This window comes from Xiphias gladius, chromosome 10 (assembly GCF_016859285.1).
Source record: "Xiphias gladius isolate SHS-SW01 ecotype Sanya breed wild chromosome 10, ASM1685928v1, whole genome shotgun sequence".
NCBI lineage: Eukaryota > Metazoa > Chordata > Actinopteri > Istiophoriformes > Xiphiidae > Xiphias > Xiphias gladius.
In genome coordinates, this window is record NC_053409.1 from 19,395,652 (window position 1) to 19,412,638 (window position 16,987).

At 42.5% G+C, this 16,987-nt stretch overlaps 1 protein-coding gene across 1 annotated transcript; it reads left to right on the forward strand.

The window, feature by feature from the left end:
* The first annotated feature begins 306 nt into the window (after nt 1-306).
* On the forward strand, nt 307-15,344 carry LOC120795711 (phospholipid phosphatase-related protein type 3-like). Its single transcript, XM_040137829.1, has 9 exons — nt 307-349; nt 3,856-3,959; nt 4,421-4,606; nt 6,384-6,513; nt 7,400-7,595; nt 9,355-9,412; nt 11,891-12,064; nt 12,998-13,831; nt 14,306-15,344. The coding sequence occupies exons 2-9, from the start codon at nt 3,879-3,881 to the stop codon at nt 15,260-15,262; spliced, it is 2,616 nt and encodes an 871-aa protein (XP_039993763.1). The 5' UTR covers nt 307-349; nt 3,856-3,878; the 3' UTR covers nt 15,263-15,344.
* Nucleotides 15,345-16,987: the final 1,643 nt, after the last annotated feature.

The following is a 16,987-nucleotide window of genomic DNA, read 5'->3' on the forward strand; positions in this document are numbered from 1 at the left end:
CGGGGGTACAGCGGCTCTCCTTCCCCCGCACGCAGTCCCCGGCAACCGGCCGTTCCTCCTCCTGGCACTAGCTAAGGGGCGACCGAGGAAATATCAGCACATGGTCCTCACGTTTCCATAATTGATGATCTCATACGCAATCTGCTGATATCCGCTTGTGGGGAAGTAACAGCTGTGTTATCGATAGTCTATACAGCATTATGATGTTCTGTTTTTTGATAAGGTGGTAAAATGTGTGTGTATAGGAATAACAATGTGGGTCTAAACTACAAGCTGCAATAGATGACGATCGCGAGGAAACAGCAATTAAGGCAAACGAACTACTCGAACTCTTTTCAATTATATAAGGGTAAGTGAGTGAATCTGCGTTAACCCTCCTCCACACCAAGTCGAACATTCAGCCCTTTTATGTCTCTCTGGCCGTTGAGGGCCCCGCAGTGTGTTGTTTTCGCAATAGGCAGCACAGGAACTTTGTTGGTGGATGGCTGAGTACTTGTGAATGTGACTGGAAGATGGATAAGCTGTGCTGTTACACTTTATGCTCTCCTCATTAATTCATTTTCAGTTTCATGTGGACCGGGGTCATAAAAAGAGCAGCAGCATCTATTAACTCTTTATTCTGGTTTTAATGCTTAGTCAATGGCCTGCTGGGAGACACCATGGATCCATCATAGTATTATATCATGCTTTTATAGCACACTTTACTATACTATGTTATACTTTATGGAATATACTCTTTGTGGGATCAATCCAAACACTCTTTTAGAAAATACACTGACGGGTTTTTTTTTTCTACCAATTTGACAAAATTCTGATCCGTAATAATGTTATGAAAATTTTAAGAATGTATTTGCTTAAGAACACCTCAACTAGACTGGTACCATCACACGCTTTATTTGAAACTTAATGGACAGTTAGGCCAAAGAAAGATTTACTTTTTTTAATTTCATCAAAAGACGTAGCCAACATGATAAATGTATAACCCATAAAGTTCAAACACTTCTACTATTGTACCATGCTGCTGCAACGAACAACTATTTTCAATATCAAGTCATCTGCTGAGGATTTTCACAATTAATGGATTAGTTATTAGGAAACAATCATAAAATAATGAGAAATGTAGATCAACAGTCCAACCAACAGTCCAAAACCCAAAGATATCAAGGTTACTATCACACAACAAAAAACCCCCAGCAAATCCTCATATTTAAAGCAGCTGAAACTAGGTAATATTTGGCATTTTTGCTTGAAAAATGATCAAAATTATTGAAATGCAGTAGCTGCAGCATAATTTTCTGTCCGTCAACTAATTGAGTATTTATCTGATCGTTTCAGCACTATGCTATACTATACTATGCTCACGTGTACTATATCTGCTAAAGTAGACTATAATGTACAGACGGGAAACAAATTAAAGGAAAAAAACCTGATTAAATGAGTGGAGGAACCTAACGAATGCAGATGCTTCTGGACAGAGCCCCAGGCGGATAAACAGTTTGAGAATGACCATGATGTGAATCCTATGCTACAGCCTTTGCAGTCACCAGATCTCAACTCAGCTGAACACCTATGGGAGATTTTGGACCGATGTGTTGGACAGTGTGTACTCCAACATCCATCTCTAAAAGCCAAATTAGGGAATCTTCTAGAAGAATGGTGTTCAACCCTGCAGTAGAGTTTAAGACTCTTATAGAATCTTTGCCATTGCAGCTCTTCTGGAAGCTTGTGGGGGCCCAAGAGGCTTTATATTGGGGTTTCCTTTAATTTGTCACCCGTGTTTGCAAGCACAAGCAGACAGCAGCTCAGACTACAAACATTTTGCCGTCACGCACACACACATAGGATGTGCCCCAGAGGACAAATGCTGGTGTGATAGATAAACAAGCCCCTTTTTTCCCTTTAAAGAGGCTCATTTTGTGTGTGTGTGTGTGTGTGTGATGTTAGTTGGGGTGAGGTTTAAATGCTGATTGGAGTAGGTCACTGAGACCAGGCAGCTGGGATAGTGAGACCCAGGACCCAGCGTCTTCCTAAGCTGCTTTTAGCCACACTGGAATCCATCCATCCCAATATCCTCCCTGTCTCTGATCCTCATCCCACCCCCCCCCACCCCCCACCAGACATGTACATGCATACATACATACACCCACTTGAGCTACACTCTTCTGCTTTTTCGTTTTTTTCTATCATTCGTCTTCTTTATATCTGTCTTCTACACTTTTCTCCTCTCCTCTCCTGTCTTCTCCTCTCCTCTCCTCTCCTCTACATTTCTAGCAGTCATGGAAATTAGACTGTAGAAGTCTTTGATTTTCTGTGCCTTACACTGCCTCAGGGTCAGGCCCTCTTATCTTGGAGAGAAAAAGACAGAGAAAGAGAGGAGGATGAAGATGAAAAAGGCGGAAGAGGTAGAGAGGTGGGAAGAAAGAAGGGACGCAGGAGAAAGGTAGAAAAAGCAGAGGCAGGGATTTGTAGACAATGATGAAGAGAAAGAAATGTGAAGGCCAGTGAGACAGAAATAAGCAAAGCTAAACAAAAACTGAGAAAAGAACATTAAACCTGAAAGACAGAAGTACAGAGAGCTAAAAGATGACAGAGGCAGAAATAGGTAGAGATGACTAGACAGCTAATGCCAATATGAGTTTCTTGAAGAATAGTATTTTTGGATTAAAGCTTCACATAAACTGATTTTTGGCTCATATTTGATCTGCTTTAATGTTCCCATTTGTGTGACAAAAAAGGGAAACTGCGTAAATGACAATGTCTACTTGTAATCACTCTCAACCGAAAACCAATTCTAAATAGTGTGAATCATTTTATTTGGGTCAGCAAGACTGTGACACAAGGTGGAGCAAGCTTCACTGCATGTTTTGACCCAACGACAGAAAACCAACATATCATACAAGCCTTGGTTGGATATTCGTAGAAAGAGAGTGAATGATAGATAATTGACTGTAGAAGGGAGCGAAGGAGACAGATGTAAAGAGGAAAGCGTGGCTAATATGAAGGCAGATTGGTAGGGAGAGGGAGCGATATATGGAGGGTGATTGAGAAAAAGGATGAGTAAAATGGGACATGGAGAGGTGGGAGAGGTAGAGAGTTAGATTGAGAGAGAGGAGGGAAATGGGAAGAGGACAGAGATGCAGAGATAGAAAGACAGGCAGAGTTGGGGAGAAATAGGGAGCTGTAGGGAGAGCTGTGAATATTTAACTCTGTTTAGTTTTCCATTGACTTACTCCCCTCTGAGGCCTTCTGGTTGCCTACAGGTTCCTGGTGGCGGGAGATGTCTGCATGTGTGCATGTCTGAGTGTTTGGAAATGATAGATTTAGTGTAAAACACCCCTTTTGAAGATGAAAAGCTTCCTTTTGAATTAGAGCGAAATCTTTTTGTGTTGTAGATTTCACCATGCCCTTCCCCAACCTTCACTTTTCAACGCAGTGCATGTTAATAACCGGGTGCGTGTTTTTCTGTCTGAGTGCATTACTGAGTGTGGTTATTAAATGTTCATGTACAGAATTGTAGGCCTAATCATTGAAGGTGTCTGTGTTTTGGGTATGCAAAAAAACTAATAATGCACCTCATTACTGAGCAAAACTACAACAAAATTGCTCATAATACACACCAATGTGTGTATTAGCGCAAGGTCTCATTATTCAAATTAATTCATTTTAATTTGTGCGTTATAAAACCTTTCAGCCTTAACCAGCCCTTTAAAACTTTTCGAACCTGTATCTTTAAGATAAGTCCAGGCTTAGCAGAAGTTTGAACATCTTTTTTTTGATGCTTTCAGAATATTGATGGTGTAAATAATGAGTGCTTTGAAACTCCTGACATCTCTTTGCAATCTGTTATCCCAATAGGCTGTGACTGGTCCCACCCCAAGATGACGTCCCCCAAAAACAAAGCCAAGAAGAAACCACCGAAAGATAGCATGACACTGCTGCCATGCTTTTATTTTGTAGAGGTATGTCTAGATTGGGATGTATTCATGAATCACCTTTTTTATTCAGCAATGCTTGGTCAACAATGCTTGGGCTACATTTTCTGAATCACTAGGTGAAATACTCATTTTATAGACTCATAACAGTAGTCAGTGGTTTGTGTTGACTGCATCTGGATGCATCGATTTCTACTGAAAGCAGAGTTTGGTGTTTTGTCTTAAGCAAATATTATGATGGCAACGCTTTCTTCTTTGCCTGTGTGTGTATTTTATGGGGGGTGTATTAGTTATTGTAGTAGGAGTTGAATGAAAACACTGGATGAATTACGCCTTATTAAATGCTAGTCCCTCTTTGCTTTGTCCTTGTGTTGGGCATTCGGGGTGTGTGTGTGTGTGTGTGTGTGTGTGTGTGTGTGTGTGTGTGTGTGTGTGTGTGTGTGTGTGTGTGTGTGTGTGTGTGCGCGTGTGTGCACATGGCACCCCAGCTCCCCATTGTCCTGTCCTCCTTGGTGTCCCTGTACTTCCTGGAGCTGACAGATGTGTTGTCCCCGGCGATGGTGGGCTTCCGTTGCCATGACCGCGACCTCTCCATGCCCTACATCGAGACGGGCGATGAGCTCATCCCACTGCTGATGCTGCTGAGTTTGGCTTTCGCTGGTCCTGCAGCATCTGTAAGTCCGTCCCACACACCTAAGGGTTGTTGATGGGGACTGAAGGAAGTCCCCAGCAATACAAAGGAAAGTGTAAAGGATTACTTCCATATGGCGATTTTTTTCCTTGTTACTCAGACTCAGACAAAATGTTGGCTCTCATGTCTCTGCATGCAGTTTTAAGTTATGTTCAACAGTCTTGGACTACCTTAGTTCAATTCTTGGATCTCTGTGATTAAGTAGCAACTTCTGTCAGAGATGAGGGCTATACCTTAAATTGCAGTTTGTGTGCTTTCATTATTATAAAGAAAAGAAGTCAAACCAGGCATCTTCCGCATAGCCATAGCGGATTAATGCCTACAGTATATGCATAACACAGTAAGTCCTGTGAGTAGGCGTGGAAATATTCAGTCTGAAAAATTTCACAATAGTGAGTACAAAAATTTAAATTGTTGTCGCTAGAAAAGGCATATTTTCAGTATAATCCCTTGATTTCATAAATAAACTTAATTTGAGTTTAGGAAAGCTAAGATATCAAAGAGATGCATAACACAGAGAAACAAAAGGCATTGTTTAATCTGAATATGCATTCAAATTCCCTGGTAATTTTTTCAGAAATTATTCTTCTAAAGTTCGACTGACTATTCTGTCCATTGTTTAGCAGCATACATAATTATTAAAAGATGAGTAATTTTTGGCCATTTGGGATAGAAGAAAAAAACATATCCCATCTTTATTGTTCAAAGCTATTTTTGGCTATATCATACAGCACATTCAGAGGAATATTAGCATTCATTTGGAGTCACATTTCCGGATTTTCTAATGAATGTAAGTGTAATGTCTGCGCTCACTTTCACTCTGTTTTGGTCTCCACCAACACCTGAGAAAAATACCTTAATCTTTAGCTTGCCAGGTGTTTGTTTGACTATAGCTAGTCGCTAACATTGTCATTCGGTGTTCAGCGGGTAGCATACATTTGGCTTATCAGATCTTTTTTTTTTTTACTGAAAACAAATACTGGAAAATGGACTGAGAGCAGAATTTGCAGGCTGAACCACCAAAACGATAACCTAACCAAAGCTAAAAAGCTTGCCGAGTTAATTTCTTGTGGATTTTTCACCAAGTAGCATTTCATCCTTCGTTCATGTAAAAGGGACACCGGAGATAAAATCTTATCACAAAGGATTAGTGGCCCTAATGTGTGTCTGCGGTTTTGCTACACACGTACATCACATGAAAAACATATGTACAGAGAAATACATAGATCGCACAAATGTGAAAACGTAAAGCTTCTCGAGGACTCACAGAGTAATTTCAATCTCCCATCAGAAATGCAGAATCAATGGACACATTGATAAAGACACACTTGGCATTCCAATACACAACATCAAACACAACACAGTCCCCTCAGTCAATACACACACAGACATGCACACTAATCCATCAGCAGCATGGAAAAGAGCAGGCCTCCCCAGCACTCATCTATCACTCTGATTGGAAGTGATCACTATTCGATAGCACCTTGCCTCCTTTCTCTTGCCACAACTCTCTCACTGTAGATCACGATCACAGACATGGATATCTGACATGGCAATTTAACCGTTTTTCCTCTCTACCGCTTTTCTCTTTTTGTGTTTTTGTTTTAATTCCATTTATTCTTTTATATTTCCCTCTTGTGCCTTTTTCGGCGTATGCAACATTACAGACACAGCATATTCCAAAAACAATGTCTCCTTTCCACTCTTTTCTCCTTCATCTTTTTCTTACTTTTCACCCACTTCTCTCCCTCTGTCTATAGATAATGATGGGGGAGGGACTGATGTACTGTATGCAATCCAAGCTGAAGACTTGTCCCAAGTCGGAGAGTAGCATCAATGCTGGAGGCTGCAGCTTCAACTCCTTCCTACGCAGAACTGTGCGTTTTGTCGGTATGTCCAACTTCCACATTTGTGGGGGGGGGGTTTTTCGGTTGAGGTGACAGGAGCTACGGTCATGTTCTGATCCACAGCATCTACCACTTAATGAATAGGGTTGGGGTTTGCTCAAGGAAACCTTGACAGGGAACATTGCTGCTGGTGGATGTTGCAATAGTTGGGGTGTAGCTTGCACCTGGGACCATCTTTTAGAGGGTGCCATTAAGCATTATTTTCCCATAGATGCTTATTCAGTTTACTTCATTTTATCACTGTCCAAATAACAAATTAATTATGCATAAGGCCATCGGACAGAGGACACCTTCAAAGTAAGGTTATAGAAAATGAACAGGTAACCAGATATATTTTTGGTCTGATCTTACCAACAGCGTCAAGATTGTAAACAACTGTCTGTCATTAGTAGTTAGGAATAAAAAGCTGTTTTTAAGACGCAAATCAGTTTTGGCTCAGACAAATTATTCCACTTAACGGCTGTGCCCCCAACTTTATTCCACTTTTTAGAGTGGGGAAATAAGCTAATTACGTGCATTAAATGAAGGGTGACATGAAATGAAATAGGCATGATGTTATTCTTCCCTGGAAATAGCTTGAGGCAGACTTTGAGCTTTGAAGTGAAAAGAGTAATTAATTCACCTTGCCAAACTTCACTGTCTGTGGAACATCTTCATAATGTAACAAACTGAAGGCCCGTGGTGTCACTTCGTGTTGTCGGAGCAAATGCAGTGTTGTTTTTTTACTGCAGGTATTCATAAATGAACAGCTCAATGTAAGGAAGCCATCAGGGGCTTTTATTATATTTATCAAGGCTGCCTTACCACCTCTCTCGCTCTCTCTCGCTCTCCCCCGCTCTCTGTCTGTCGTTTACCTCTCTCTCCATCAGGTGTTCATGTGTTCGGTCTCCTGGCAACAGCCCTGGTGACAGATGTCATCCAGTTAGCTACAGGTTACCACGCCCCTTTCTTCCTCACGGTCTGCCAGCCCAATTACACCGCCCCAGGAGTGTCATGTGACAACAATGCCTACATCACACAGGACATCTGCATGGGGAAAGACCAGTATGCCATCATGTCCGCTAGGTGAGGCGGGCGCTTATGTTTAGAGCTGAAAAAGAGCACACATGGACACGAAGAATGCCTCCATCTGCCTTGATTGAGAACTTGCATCCCCATATACAAAACAGTAGAAAACATATGAAGATACACAGTTATAGTGAATTAATTACAATAACTTATCAGTTTATCAGTGCAGGATCTCACCTGTATGCTTTTCAGCTTTCTAGCTGGCTTTTCTGATGCCATCATATATATGTTTGGTAGCCTGGCTCACCATATGCCTGTAGCTGAGGCTTTGCTCATACAAATATATGCATTATCAGAAAACTGCTACAGAACACATTGTGTTATGATTATAGATGATTTACATTGATTGCACAGTATACTGTATGTCGCTACCCATCACTACCTTGCAGGAGTATATGCAAACGAAAAGGTGAGGTGTCATCAAAACTAATTTGCATTTGAAGAGGATTACAGGAGATTAAAACAGCTAAGGAGGGAAACAGTTGTTGTTACAGTTGGGTTTTTAAAATAATACAATATTTGGTTATTAATAAAATGTTTCTTTGTGAAGTTAAGAGTTTATTTGTACAGCAAGACTAACAATGCCCTTACAAAAACTCACTGTGCCGAGCTGCAGTGTCTCACTTGCAGGTGCTGTGGCTAAATTTGGCTTGTGAAGATACTCTTTAGCAGCGTAGTGGTTTACACAGACATAGGTCAGACATTCAAACAAGCTCCAGAATATGGGTACTAGACAGGTATAAGTGCATACAGACAGAAATACAGCTAAATATAGCTGAGACAGGGATAATCCTGGTACTGCAAATGCACGTTTCTGCAGCGGTCAGTTAACGTAATCCGTACAAAAAACCTAAATGGTAAAACGACGAGGGGCCATGTGCTGGACTGTTTTTTGGTCAGGAGCAGTTTCTGGAAAAACAGCAAAGCGTCTGCACCTGGACAAGAAATAGTCTAGCACATAATACATAAAATCACAATACTGTTGAACAGAGCCAAGCTAGCTGTTTCCCCAGTTCCAGTCCGTGTGCTAAGCTAAACCAACCATTTGCTGGCTGTAGCCTTGTTTTTAACAGAAACGTATGAGAATGGTATCAATCTTATCATCTAACTCCTGGCAAAAAAAAAAGCAAACGAGCATCTTTTTTCAACTATTGCTTTCACAACTAAATGCCCAACCCCAACAATTAGCATAATCTTGCTTTAAGTTTAAAACCCCAGTCTTGACCTTCAAGCAGACCTTTGAAAAAGTAATAATCTACTCACTTTTAAAGGTGTAAAACACAAATTAGTCTTCACAAAGAGAGAAACAAGAAACTGATCTAACCAACACACACACACACACACACACAGTTTTAGCCTGTGTGTATCTATAAAAACACTACATAAACACTATAGTACAAGACACTAAGATTAACACACGCTCACAGAGGCAAATTACATGACATTTTCTAAACTAAATTCGCGGCTTTGACCTTTAACCACTCACTCATTCTCCCCTAGTGTTACCACTAATGCCCCATGGTATTCTGTTTGCGTTTAATAATGTTCACATCCAAGGACGCACGCTCAGTTTTGATAAACACAGTCAGGCAGGCAGACAGGTTTTAATGTCAAATACAAATAACACGAGCAAACATGACAGTTTTATTCAGGTTTATTCAGAATTCACACAGCTTTTTTTAAATGAAAAAACTGAATATCTTTCTCTCCTTGCCTTGACTCTTTCATACCTAACTCTCCCCCTTTCTCCCCTCAGGAAAACATTTCCATCCCAGCATGCAACACTCTCTGGCTTCGCTGCTGTCTATATCTCCGTAAGCACTTCCTAGGTTCTTACTTGCCTCCTGTGTTTGTGTAACTTGACTATGATGTATTTGCATCATATGTTTGCATGATGCATATGTGTGTGTGAATGTGTGTGTGGTTTACTGGGCGTATCTCTCTTACTAATGGTTAATTAATAGTTAATGAAATGGAAACCAGTTTCTTTTATATTCGGGCAAACATTGCTATTATGGCAGTGTTTTCCGCTAGATTTCTGTATCCTTTGATTGTTTCTTTCCTGGAGTTTCTGTAGATGATATTCTTTTCTTTATCTGTTAAATTATTTCTGTTCATGGTAACTATCCAGATGTTACTCCTCCTTATTGTTAACTATCATTGCTGCTGGCAACATAAAATCAGTTCCTGCATATCAGAAGATTAAATTACGGTCACTTCATACATAAGTCACAATTGCATTACAGTGTTTACTCCCTGAGAGATTTCCGGGTCGCAGTCTATCCTTAGGCAAAAGAGCCATCTAAATCTCACATTAAAAACATAACATGAACTGTCTTTTGAGGTCAGATTTCAGCGTTTATTTTTACAATCTAATGCATAGTGAGTAGCTTTTAGCCATTCCGCAGTCCGGTGCTGAATGCAGCAGTATGTGAACTGTATGGCAAAGTAGTACTGTCATTTTTCCATGAGGTAACACCCTCCCACGCACACACACACACACACACACACGCACACACACACACACACACACCCTCCTCCACCAATGGCTATAGTGAGCTACTGGCCATATCACTGCTGCCTCACTGAGCCCAGTGTGTGCTCATTAAAGCTCACTAGACAGATTTCTGATCAGAGAGAAAAGGCAGTGGAAGATCAGGAAAGCAGCTGTTTGGGTTGCTACAGTTACAAAATGTTGTTTGATCAAACACAGTGATGTCGGATCATTTTTTCTTCCGTGCTCTTTGTTGCTCAGAACATTGAGACCTTTATTTATTGTATTCAGTCTCACAAATCTGTGTTGAAAATTACAATGAAGAGAAGTAATTCCATTTGTTTACTTTTCACAAAACAAGGTTTTTTTTTCAGAAATCTGCTGAAACTAGGCATAATTTTAACGCTTAACAAAGCAGACACTTGATTCGAGAAGTGCTGAGAAAATTTGAATTGCATTGAACATGACTGAAATGTCACGCTGCTTACAAATTTTTTTTTCCCCTCTTGCTTCAAGGATTTTTATGCTCAGTACTAGATTGACAAGCTTGTTAAAATGGATATTTTTGCAAAACTTGCTTTTCTGTCACTCAGCTGTCCTCCACTTTATGTAATCAAAACATGGAGTGCATGTAGAGAATGTGAATGTAACCATAAATATATTTTTTCCCTTGCTCTGTCTCTCCTGCTCTCTCACTCGTTCTTTTTTACTTTCAAGGCATATTCATCTTGATGACCTAGTTATAACCTCGTATACGGCATACAGTTTTTTCTCTTACATTTTCCTCTGCTTCAAGTCAATCAAGGTGGTGTACTTTTCATCCAGAAATGTCATGGAACCGGCAAAAATATCTTCTGATACGACATTTAACTTTTTCAGGGTGATTTTACTTAAAGAGAATTCTTCAAATCAGTGGAGTTACATTGGAAACAAGTGAAGTTATGTCACCCAGTGGGATAAAATTGTTTTTTGTCTTTAAAGGCATTCTTCGACATTTTGGGAAACGTACTTATTCGTTTTCTTAAGAGTTAGATTAGAGTATTGATATTACTCTCGTATATGTCTTTTAAATATGAAGCTAAAGCCAGAAGCCGATTAGTTTAGCATTAAGACTGGGATCAAGGTGAAACAGGTAGCCTGGCTCTGTCCAGAGCTCATAAATCAGCCTACCAGCACCTCTAAAGTCCACTAAATAACATGTTATATTTTGGCTAAGCACATTAAACTACCTGGAATCTCTTTAAATCACAAGATTCCTGCTAGATTCCTGGCAAGCTAGAATCTAGCAGGAATCTTGTGAAGCTCCAAAACATCACTACACGGGACAAACAGCAGCCATTTCTCCTAAGATCGCAACTTGTCATTTTCACATTTCAGTTTTTGTACAAAGAAAACTATTGAGATAAAAATGTGTGGATTACTGATCTTTAGAGTTTGTTTTTTTTATGAATAGTAAACCGAGCCAGAATAGCCTTTTCCCTCTGCTTCCAGTCTTTAGGCTAAGCTAAGCTATCTGTCTCCTGGCCAGATATGAGTGGTATTAATATTCTCATCTAACTCAGCAAAAAAAGGAATAAGCATATTCCTGAAAACCAAACACTTCATTTAATAACAAAAATGAATATGCATGGAATGATATTTGCCATATACTGTAGTTAAATAAAACCTCTAAACCATAATTGTCTTTGTGCGGTTGAGGTGAAACTTTTGCTGCAGTGTGTCCAAATGCCTCGTAATCCCCAGTATCCATATATCTAAACTGTCTCTTGCCAATCTATGTGTACGTCTGTCTCCGCAGATGTACTTCAATGCCAGCATCAGCAGCACGACCAAACTGCTGAAGCCGCTCCTCGTGTTTGCGTTCTGCATGGCGGCGGGCCTCTCCGGGCTAACGCAGATAACTCAGCACCGCAGTCACCCAATAGACGTCTACGTGGGATACCTCATAGGAGCCGGCATCGGAGTCTACCTGGTCAGTTAAACAAAGTGCACAAGAGTGTCTATGACAAGCATAACAAAGGACTTATCAGACTTGTTATGCTCTATACTAAAATCTGCAGGCAAAATATATTAAAGGACTTCATTTATTTTGCTGGTTTCAAGATAATTACTTTGTTTATGATCTTGTAACTCGCCTAAGGACATTTGTACAAGTAAAATCGTCCTGAAATGGATGTCCTATTTCAGGCTTTAGTTTGGTGAATGATATGGTTGTATGCATTTCGGGATTTGTTTTTTCCTGAGGGAGTAGTTAACAGTCAGCATGCGATTGGTGGAAATGACAGACTACACATAAATAGATTTTTTTTTTTTTTTTTTAAATAAAGTGGTTTAGTTGTTTTTGTTGTGACTGAATTGCCACATTGTATTATTCTAACACTATCAAAGCATGTGCTAACAAATGCTGCTTTTTTCATCACCTCTCCTCTTCATGTGGCTTCCATACTTTTCTTCGGCAGGATATATATAGCTTTTCTATTAAGGGGGGAATAGAGAGAAAATGAATAATCCGATAAGAATTCTCTGGAACAATTTCACACTTCATTTAAAAAAAAAAAACATGTCTTTGCCATTTTCCACGCTTCCCTCCTCCTCTCAATCCTTCTTGATTCGTCTTTCACTTTTTAAGAGGCGGTGCATTTCTTCCCGTCATTAAAGGATGAATTCTGAGAGAGGGAAAGAGAGTGATTCATGCTGACCTCAGACTAAACAGAATAAGAGAGATGCCTATTCAGGCACTTTACTCCACACTAATAGGAATATCAATTTTTTATTTTTCCCCTCCCAAAGATTAAAGGATATACATTTTCACGCTTCAGTCTATTTTTAAAATGCTGGGTACTTCTATTTCTTCATTTATTTCTCCTCCCCACCTCCCTCCCTGTATCCGTCTGTCCTCCGTCAGGCTGTGTATGCAGTGGGGAACTTCAAAGCATCAGAAGAAGATGCTCCCTCTTTACAGAGACTGTCCGCAGCTCAGCAGAAGGACAGCCTGAGGGTTCTGAGTCAGCGGAGTCATGACTCCCTGTACAGGAAGACTCCCAGGGTGTCCGAGAGCAGAGAGGAGCTTGGGGCAGGGCTGGGATCTGGGGCCCGTAGTAAGGTGAGGAGGGAGAAGGCGTCCCTGGCCTCCCTCAAACGCGCAAGCGCCGATGTGGAGCTCCTGGCGACCCGGGGTCCCATGGGCAAGGAAACCATGGTAACCTTCAGCAACACATTGCCCCGAGTTGCAAACGGCAACAGCCCCATCTCGCCCTCAGAGGAGCCGATCACCACGCAGCGCCACATGACCTTCCATGTTCCCTTTGACCCCCAGAGGTCTCGGCAGCTGGTGTCGGAGTGGAAGCAACGCTCGCTGGAGCTCCGCAGCCAGAGCTCACGGGACGAGGAGGAGGGAACAGATGGGAGAGATGGAGGAGATGAAGGAGGAGCAGGAGCAGCAGGAGAAGGAGAACAGGGGATGCCTTCCTCTCTTTATCCCACGGTGCAAGCCAACAAGGGCACCGCCACACCAACTGGAGCCAGGATGGTGGTGGCACCGCCACTAGTTCACATTCCTGAGGAGGCCTCTCGTCCACCGCCCGTCTCACCCAAGAGCGCTAAAACCCGTGCCAAGTGGCTCTCACTCACAGAGGGAGGAGGGCTTAAAGAGCCGGGAACAGGGCCCATTGCGGTGTCGACTCCCCGTGTGCCCAACACGCAGCCCAACCAGCCGCCAAGCCAGCAAAGAGTCACTCAGGTGAGGTAGAGATTAGAAAATGAAAGCCTGATAATCATTATAACTACATTATTTTGAGAAGTATTATTTTCATTCTCTAATTTCAACTGGCATGCAGCCAGATTTTAAAAATGTAGTTTAGACAGGAGAAGAGATTTAACAGCTGCCAGACTCTGCATGCGCGACACACCTCTGATTTATTTTTTGTTGATGAAGTTAAAACAGAACATCACTGTTGGAGGCAATTTCGCTGATTAGTTTCGAATATGAAATACTCTGACAAGGGTTCAAACACTAATTATCGTCGGAGTTAAATCTTATTAAAATATCCTTGAGGGATATTAAATATCTTACTATAACACTTCACATTGCTCCCCATAATAAAAGTCCCTGGACTCATCATATTGCCACATGGCAATTTTGCAATAACAATTTGCTGATTTCGATAGTTGCTGCTTTTCTCTAATACTGATGAGATTTCCTTCTGTCCTGCAGGTGATAGCTATGTCAAAGCAGCAGAGTCATGGGCCCATCACCTCGTCCACTAAGACATCAGAGGGTGGCTCCTCCTCCGGTGGTGGGTCCAACTGCTCCGAGTCACCCTACTACCGGATCCCATCTGATCGAGACAGCTGCAACGGGAGCTACCCAGGAAGCATCGCCGGAAGCGGGAGCATCGTCACAATCGATGCTCATGCCCCTCACCACCCAGTGGTGCGTGTGTCGGCCACTAATGGCAAGCCGTGGGAGTGGAGAAACACCATCGGCGGTAACATGATGACCACTGACACAGCGGGGGACAAACACCGTGCGGCTCTACAGCGACAGGACAATGTCAGTCACTACCGGGATTACCGGACACTCCCAGTGAAAACGGACTCACTCTGCTCCTCCTCAGCCAGTGGGAGTGCTGAGGGAGCGGGGGAGCTGCCTCCCCCACCTCTCCCCAATTCCTCTTCCCCTCTGCCTCCGCCACCTCAGCTGTCTTCATCCCCTCTTCCACCACCACCTCCTCACTCATCTTCTTCCCCACTACCTCCCCCTCCACACCCAAATTCCTCTCCAATGCCTCCTCCTCTCCCTCACCCTGTTTCTTCTCATATGCCTCCGCCTCCTCACCCATCCTCTCAGATGTCCCCACCACCCCTCCCGTCATCCTCTCAAATGCCCCCACCTCCTCACCCATCTTCCTCCCATATGCCCCCACCTCCTCACCCATCTAGCTGTCAAATGCCCCCACCTCCTCACCCATCCTCCTCCATGTCGCCGCCTCCTCACCCGTCCTGCTCCAGCATGCTTCCGCCTCCTCCCCACCCAGATTTACTGATGGACGGCCACAGCCAGACATTGTCCCGCTCATCCACCCTGCCTCGTCGGCCTTCTGTGTCTGTCCACAGCCATGCTGAGCAAGAGCACTATTACAAGGCCATGCAGAACGAGAGGATGTTATAGTAAAGGGGAAAGACAACTGACTTGCCATTTCAATGATTGTACTTCAGAAGACTCAGCTGAAAGAGACAGTGAAACAAAGTAGGTTGTGGCAGGTAAAGAGATTTATGACTTTTGAAAAATGACAAAAAGGTTGAGAGACACTGAATCCACAACAGCAGCTTCAGTCAAAATACTGGAAATGAAGAAACAGCAGGGGTGGAGGACTATGGGGAGGTCCGGCAGCTCACACACTCAGCAGGGGATCTGGTTTTTCCCTGCTCACATGTACTGCCCACAGCGCCGGCTCAACGGCCCAGACTCGGAAAAGAACAGGGACAAGGGAAGAAAGGGGAGTCAAGGAGAGCAGGGTGAAGAATTAAAATCCCTGGTTCACCTCTAGTTTTAGCCCACACACATCCCCCATGTTCCTTTTAAGACACATTCAAAGAAGGAAGGGAAGAGGCTGCAGCTGAGAGAGAGATCACAATAAATGGTCTGGGATTTGCTATAACAAGTTTCCCTTGAGAGGGGGGATAAGACTGCGAAAACAAAACAACTACAGGCAATACTATCTTCTTTAAACTACTGCAGCTGTTTGAGGATGCCAACCATTACACACAGAGAATTTGCCCTTGTACCAGCTGAAAAACGCATTCTTCAAAGCACCCAAAAGCTATGAATAAGGAAGAATGCAGTAATGTCAAGTTCAACTACAGGTTCAAAAGTATAGAATACAACCCAAAAAAAGCACGAGTCCTTTTACCCCTCTGAATAAACAGACCAAACGGGGAATTTTGTGTTTAATGCCAAGCAAGTCTATAAGTATTGACCAGAAAGAGCCAGCTTAGGAAGCGTTGCTTCTGGTTGGGGTGTGAGGAGGAGGAGGGGTGGGTGTAAGGAGGATCGCACACAGTTGGGCACCCGTATACAGACGTCACTGAATGGATTACTGTTGTAAACATGAGAGGCGGTGGAATGGAAAGAGAATATTTCCCAAAAGTGAAGAGGGTGGCTGGGCCACACAGCAAAGAGAGCCAGGCAGCCAGTCTGTCTTTGCTGCGCGTGAAACCTGCCATGGAGCCTGAAGCAGCACTAAGGAGATTAACGTTTGTTTATCAAAACCATGCTAGCACACTCTTCCCTCTGTCGCCCTGCGCATTTGGCCCTTCGGCGAATCCCAGTGGTGCTGGGAACGTTAATGGAAAGCTTCCCAGCCAGTAGTGCAGCCTGCTATCACCACCAACATGCACACTGGCTCGAGCAGGTGGTGTCTGGATGCAGCTAACTGGCTTGTGTCTGTTTCGGTACCACTTTCTAACAACATACACTTTATAAGGGGTTTAGAAGCCGTTGATTGGTTAATGATCACGTATTTATGCTTCATAGATCAGAAATAAGACATTCTTATGAGGAACTTTTGGATGTCAAATTGTGCCAGGTTGAAAAAAAATTTCCTTTTGTGTACCTCCATGAATTTTTATGTAGCTATTTGATTGATCAGGAAGAGCTCTGTAGGAAGTTAGCAACACTTAGTAATATTTACAGTTCCAGACTTACAATCTTTGTTCGTCCATCTGTCCATCCATCCACTATCTATATGCGCTGATCCCTTGCAGGGTCACAAGGGATCGCCTGCCTATCACAGGGCAGCCCTTTAGTAATTTTGCCTTATTAGAAAGTGATACCAAGACTTTTGTGACGTGAAATAAATTCCGGATTTTTGTTAAACAAACGACAGTGTTCTCT

Bases quoted from the DNA above. Each gene is read 5' to 3' on its own strand.
- LOC120795711 (XM_040137829.1), top strand. From the start codon at position 3,879: ATGACGTCCCCCAAAAACAAAGCCAAGAAGAAACCACCGAAAGATAGC. The intron at 3,960-4,420 runs GTATGTCTAGAT...ATGGCACCCCAG, and splicing joins CATGCTTTTATTTTGTAGAG to CTCCCCATTGTCCTGTCCTC. The intron at 4,607-6,383 runs GTAAGTCCGTCC...CTCTGTCTATAG, and splicing joins TCGCTGGTCCTGCAGCATCT to ATAATGATGGGGGAGGGACT.